Source organism: Atta colombica, unplaced genomic scaffold, assembly GCF_001594045.1.
Source record: "Atta colombica isolate Treedump-2 unplaced genomic scaffold, Acol1.0 scaffold92, whole genome shotgun sequence".
Taxonomy (NCBI): Eukaryota; Metazoa; Arthropoda; class Insecta; order Hymenoptera; family Formicidae; genus Atta; species Atta colombica.
This window is the reverse complement of record NW_017259586.1, coordinates 1,359,665-1,366,957: the sequence shown is the minus strand read 5'-3', so window position 1 is coordinate 1,366,957 and position 7,293 is coordinate 1,359,665. Positions and strand designations below refer to the sequence as shown.

Below are 7,293 nucleotides of genomic sequence, written 5' to 3'. Positions count from 1 at the left end.
AGTCTTCAAGTATATAAACACTCACCAGCATTGCTTTGATCAAAATTAAATTTCTATTCGCCTTATGCAGGCATATTTCAACGAGAACTTTCTATTTCCTTAAACCAGCCGAATTATCAACCAAACGATTTCTCTCTCCGTTAAAAATTTATATACTTATCGCGATATGATCGCGATATAAAAATATATTTTTTTCAAATTGCCCGTAAATAGCTATCTGAATACTAGCGCGGTGTATACTATTATTACTTCTAAGTATTTCTTCCCGTCCCGTTTCCAATACTTATTATACCCTTTATTGAGTATCTTATCAGCTTGGTCAATACGTACGAGTCATCTATAATTGCGATCGTTAAATAATTTTCTTTTCGATTAAAATTCTCTATCTTAAAACATTAACAGCTGGCATAGTTTATATATCAACAAAAACTTTAAATAATCGAATTTTGAACATGTCTTATATATATAAGACAATATATCCTTATCTTCTTTTTAAAACCGTTAATCCGTTATTAAATTTAATTTATATGATACTATATAATTATCACATATATGTGTATTACAAATAATTTCTCTTAAAGAAAATATTTTCGGAAATTGTTTCTTTTTCAAAAAATAATTTAAATATTATTAAGATATTATTAGAATGTTAAATGTTACAATCAACCAGCTATTAAGGAATTAAGGAGAATCTCTGACATCCTTATTAAAAATACATCACTAAATAAATATATTACTGTCTTATTATTAAATAAATAATAGTATGATGATTGCTTAACTGAGCATACTACATGAAACTGATTAGTTTGACACGCGTCCATTTTGACACAAATTACTACTGAATGTCCAATCGTGCTGGACCCACTATATATAGATATATATATTTATCTTACTATAAATATTACTTTTACGATAAGTGTAACCTAACAAGTTAGAAGTAACCGCTAACGTTAATCATGTTTGACTCAGGAAACTGTTATTTTTCGTAATTAAGCCTGCGCTGCTCTCTGACATAGGTATTACGGCTGATTTTTCGCCTTTCGGTAATTTTGCATGCGATTTTATGTTCGGTTGTAGACCTTTCAGAACGTTCTGAAAAAAAGTAAAATCGTAATTATATATTATATCTAGAATTCAAATGAAGTCCGCAGCAATAATTATGGCCATTATATATACACGATAATAATGCGAAGCAGCTTTTTCATATGCATTCTGCATATGATTTGTACCCAAATATGTTCAAATTTACCTCTTTAAATGATCCTGGCGTACTTATTACGTAATACAATGCATATCCCGGTATCCAAATCATAGATGAAAGGCTTAAACATACGCCAACTACTTCTGCCCATGTAGGATATTCATAGTTGCTGCCATATTTCAATGGTTTATATTGCACGATTTGAAATATGAAGATAAACTGGAAAAATAAAAAAAGAAGTTTTTAATTTTACTGTAAATAACACATTTTACATGTTTTTATATAATGATTTCCACGAGTTACACTGTAAAAAGAGTATGTAAAATTATATAATTAATGTGTGTAAACATTATTTGTAGTGAAAATATATAAAATTATGCGTTTCATAAAAATTAATATTTTCATTTTTAATAAAGAAGAATAATTTTATTTAAAAGTTGTGACATTTACGTGTATATGTAAATATACATTTTTAATAGTGAATCCCAAAATTACTCACTATAAATGTTGTAATTTTACATGTAATTTTTTTACAGTATAATCTGCGATCAATTCTCTTTGAAGAAAGTAATAATAATATTTATCTGCTGTAAGATATAATTACATGCAAATGTAGTACTTACGAGCATAATCACCGGCGCAAGTACAACCCAGCATATGTACCAGAATTTATTTAATCGAATACCCATCATTTGATGCACACAGTCACAGAACTTCTTTGCTCCGAAAATCCATGATATTGCGATTGTTTGGAAGAAACAAACCCATAGAATAGACATTCCGCTCGCAGAGTAGAAATCCATCAATTGGAAAATATAAATTCCTCCCTAAAACGTAACATTTTCATTTTCTTTTTATTGATAAATTGCTTCTGAAACTTTCAATTGTTCCTCTTATATACATATTGAATAGAAATGTTTTTAAATACTAACGTTCGTAACCATCGGAATTCCCAGAGCGAACATTATCAGGCAGATAGCGATGGTGAATTTGATTCTGTGTGGACGAAGTGTATCCGGCCAATAGTCAACCATACCAGTTATGAAAGATTCCACGATGCAAAATTCACTGTCGATACCGAGTATCTGCATAAAAATTGAAACAATTTATATACCTATAATTCAATATTTAAATGATGACAAATGAAATAATTCTAGTCTCTCCATTTGCTTAGTCATTGCTCTAAAATCTAGATGTAAATTTAATATGATACGTATTACAATATTATATTAACATTGATATTTAATAATCTATTTAATAATCTCTTAGAAATATATTTTTTACTATTATCTACACCAGGCTTATTCAAAATTGAGTTCGCGAATTAAATATCTCTATAATAGTCTTGTTGAGCTAGATAGATAGAAAATAAAAAGATAGAGCAGCCAACTCTCAGTCACTGGACAGAGCTTTTTGTTTTTTCTTTATTAATTCAAGATGATGAAGAGTGACAAGCGTTTAGCTTGTGAGTTAAGTTTTGGACAGCTCTTCACGATTAATCTTTATTATTAATCCATCTTGTGCAATATAATCGTAAATTACAATATGAGTTACGAGATTAGAAAGCAAATTAACATTCTTACAAAAAGAAATTGAACAAAATGATTCGAATAATTATATTAATTATTATTTATTAATTATATTAATTGAATTCATAAATTGTAAAATTATCTATAATAAATAAAATATAAAGATTACTACTATATTTGCTTATACTGATACAACTTTTTGTATAAATTGGCTAATATTATTTTACACTGCTCAAAATATAATTCATTGGATTAAAATTTAAATTTATTACTATATAATTTATTACTAAATAATTTGTTTTGAAAGAAGAAAAACTAAGAAAAATATTTTTTTAAGTCTCTTTCTTGGTTAACTTATTTTAGCCTTGCTTAAATTTTAGTTTCTATAGATATTTCACAATTTTTTTAAGCAAAAAACGATGTTAAATGATGATCTATGGAGAAAAACTTCCTGCCGAAGGCGACAACATGTTCAAACCCTTTTATAGCGATGCACATGAAAAACATAGACGGCGACAGCCGTCGTTGGAATAACAATTTCTTACGAGCAGCATAACGAAGAATATAATGGCCCACAACGAAGCACCGGGTAGCTTCAAAACGACCTCGGGATACGTGAGGAAGACGAGACCAGGTCCGCTCTTGACAACCTCGGACACCTGCGTTTGCTGTTCTTGGGCGATGTGACCCAGTATTGAAAACGTTACGCAACCGGCCAGAAGACATGTCAGGGTGTTGACTACGCAAGTGATTATTGCGTCTCTGCAAGACAAAACTCCCTTTTTGAAAGACTCCAGCAGCGACGACACCACGTTTAGTGCGTCGTGGTTAAAGACTAGAGCACCTTAAAGCCATAACTACGATTCTCGAATTTAATTTACGAAATAAGACTAACGAAATCTGAAATGGCTAAAGTAACGATATATATGGATTGTTCGAACCATTTGGAATTGCGAGATCAAATTAAGTTGGATTAGGGAAACATATGTTCTTATCATCTTTTTTTCTTTTCTTTTTCTTCATATAATATTTAAGTTCATATGATGCCTCGACATTCTGATGAAAAATTGATGAAAATTGATCAAATAAGCAAAATCCAGAGTTGAATAAGTTAAGTTGCGTAACTTTTTTTTAACTAAGTTAAAGTTAACAACCTTGAAAATTTAAGTTAGTTAAGATACAAGTTAATTTATAATGAAATTAATTGAATTAAAAGTTAAGTTAATAAAAAAAAGTAATTGAAAAGTTAAAAGTTAAATTTATTTATTTTTTATTTTTTTAATTCACGATACCAGGGTTTCGGGCTTACAAATAACGGAAATAAAAAATATATACTTCATTTAGAAAATACTCTATATTTTATTTACATGTTTTGTTTATATATACTATTTAGTACATAAGATTCGACTATGAATATTGGTCTGTGGTATGATTTAAAGTTTCAGATACAATACAAGAGACTAGCGATAATAATAAGGAATAATAGATTTCAACTTAGAAACTAGATATATCGAAATACACAATTTCTGACAGATTGAAATCTGAGAGTCGATTGTGTAATTTGAAAACAGGTGAAAATTACAAAAGTGAGTAAATTCACTAGAATATTTATAATTTCATTGGTCAACATCTAGTAAACTTGCTCACTTTTGCAATTTTCTCCTTTTAAATTATCGCTATTGCTGCGTATTATGTCTGAGACTTAACTTCAAAAAATTAAATAAAAAATTAATAGTTACGGTAAAATGTAATTAAATAAAGTTAAAAAATTAAGAGTCTAAAATGTAGTTAAGTTAAAATTAATTCACTTTTTAACTTAATTTTTATTTTTTTAACTTCTAGTACTATCCAACTCTGGCAAAATTTATTATCAAAATTTAATGTTATGGGAACGAGACGTTTTGTCAGTGTCCAGCCAGATCAGATGGAACATAATCGCTTACCTATAACAATTATGATGGAACTTGTTGTATGATCCCAAAGCGGGCAGAGCACCGGTGCCGATGCTGTACGCGAAGAAGATCTGAGTAGCGCCGTCTATCCACGGTCCAGGATTGAGCAACTCCTCCCATCGTGGCGTCACGTAGTAAAGCAAACCGTCGTAGGAACCCTCCAACGTCACCGCTCTTCCCAAAAGAATGAAAAGCACCACGTACGGGAACAAGGCTGAAAACCAGATGATCTTACCGCTCTGATGAAGACCGCGACGGATGATAAAGTAAACGAGCAGCCAGCCAATAATCAGGCAGCCTAACAGCTCCCACTGGATCTTGCCAATGCTCTCGATGCCGGATGTAATGCCGAGGACTCGTCGACTGAAAATTCAACGCCATTCTGTTAATTCAATGTTGCCAATAAATAAATTTGATGTAACATGACTATAATTGTATAAAATATCGCAAACATTATTTTACAGAATGCTTCTAAAAAGAAAACTGACTATAAATATAAATAGTATCTAGATTTAAACATAAATAATAGACGTGAGCATAAATATCAGATTAAATTAGAATTGTGCATGTTATATGATAGTAATATACGAGCGAAAATTGCATTTTCATGTTGCGATTTTTTATTTTGCTTGATTTATTTTATGAGGGATATCTAATCTGATGATAGCTGCTATATTAAGTTGATTAAATTGCAAAAAATGTGATACACGTATGTATATATATTGCTAGTATTATTATTATTATACCGAAATTATACATTACGTAAACAAATTTATACACGAGGGAGAACTCTGGTATGACCTGATTTAAGAAAATCAATGTTGCATTTCTTGTAGTAATCATACGAATCCCCTAATATTCATCTTATATTACAGCCTGACTCATAAGGGAATATAAATCTGACGCATATATACATATACATATATTTCAAAATTTTCAAAGTTTTCGAGTTTGAAAAGTTCCTTAGTTTGAAAGTTTATTTAAAAAAAAATTAAATAAGATTGAGTGTTTTCTTCATTTTCCATCACTTTGTTATAAGCAATATTTTATAAGCGTTTTATATTTTGTAGCATTTTTTAATAATAATTTACTTACTCCCAATACTCTTCTACCGGCGTGGTATGATGACAGGTTTTATTTTCAACAGAATTTGAACAGTTTATTTTTCCGTACTCACTATTTTCCTGAGTCGCATCATAACAATCAACCGTATTCCACCATTTACCTGAAAATGAAATCACAAACTGAACTGTCTACGATAAATGAACAGTTACTTATATATTAAATTTATTCAGAGTTCTCTTTATGATATCGTATTATTTATATAAATATGTATTATATGAAAATAAAGTATTTTTAATCAACTTTTTAATTTTTAAAGACATTCTCTGAAAAAATCCATTTTCTTTAGATTTTTCTGAAACTTACAGAAAAAGCTTGTATTCGAAAGTCTTTATTCACTGTAAAAAAGTTTTTTCTTAACAATTTTTTGAAACAATAAGACATAAAACTTGATATCACAAGGAATAATATGAAATATGAATCGGTATTGGTGGTTTTTAAGAAATCATTGTGCAAAGTAAGTAATAAAGTAAATAAAGTCGCTATTTTTTTCGATTAGCGACAGTAGCGAAGGCGGAAGGCATTTTATATTGTATAAAAAAAACTTGTATAAAAACATTAACACTTATGGAATATCTTATACTATATAAAAGTGAAATAAATTTTCATAAAAATTTTCATAATTGTGAGCACTAATATGCTCATTAGGTTGAATAAAACTACAGTCGGAGAATTATTATATATATTATATATATTATTATATATATTATTCGAAATATAATACAAGGATATATATATATATATTATATATAATTATTAATGTGTTTAATAATAAGATAGCTGTGTTGTTTACCACATCCACTCCAAGGTACTGTTGGTAAATTCACAAACATGCTTATTAGGTAAAAAAGAGTCCAAGCAATAATTATGCAGTAATATACGTCAAGGAAGAATACAATGGTCATCGTAGCATATCCCACACCTGAAATCCAATAATATATTATGCTTTGTTACATTAAAAAAAATTTACTAAATACACATATACAATACAATCTTAATACACATTTCTTTGAATATTAAACATTTACTTTCAATAAATAAATATTTATTCTAGTAAACAAATGATAGTTAAATCAAATTAATGGTTTTTGTATCAAATAAATATACATTTACATTTAATAACTATTTACTAAAAATTACTCAAATAAATATTTATTAAAATTTAGTATTTTTTTAAATGTAATTTATTGTTGACATATTTAGGCTGTACAATTTTTTCATTCCTAAAGATATCAGAAAATAATTATTACCTTGCAGTAGTGGACACAATTGTCCCACTAACGACATTCCACCAGCTCCAAGATATTGTCCAATAGCGACTTCTTGAAAAAATATAGGAATTCCGCAAAACAGCATTGCAATGCCGTAAGTGATCAAGAAAGCGCCTAAAGCAAAAAATTAAAAAAAATTCCAAAATTTGTTAAGGAAAAAATTTATTCTTTTATATAAATATTAATAACAATTATTTTTATATCGAAGGAGTATAAAC

The 7,293-nt window shown here is 28.7% G+C and overlaps 1 protein-coding gene across 1 annotated transcript in view; it reads right to left on the bottom strand.

The window, feature by feature from the left end:
* Positions 1-954: 954 nt before the first annotated feature.
* LOC108693566 (sodium- and chloride-dependent GABA transporter 1-like) overlaps positions 955-7,293 on the bottom strand; it is a 12,775-nt gene continuing 6,436 nt past the window's right edge. The window contains exons 5-11 of the mRNA XM_018202577.1: positions 5,778-5,907; positions 4,674-5,045; positions 3,276-3,492; positions 2,134-2,286; positions 1,825-2,028; positions 1,250-1,420; positions 955-1,092 (exon numbers count right to left, since the gene is read on the bottom strand). Of these exons, the coding sequence (XP_018058066.1) occupies positions 955-1,092; positions 1,250-1,420; positions 1,825-2,028; positions 2,134-2,286; positions 3,276-3,492; positions 4,674-5,045; positions 5,778-5,907 (1,385 nt within the window). The remainder of the gene's footprint in view (positions 1,093-1,249; positions 1,421-1,824; positions 2,029-2,133; positions 2,287-3,275; positions 3,493-4,673; positions 5,046-5,777; positions 5,908-7,293) is intronic.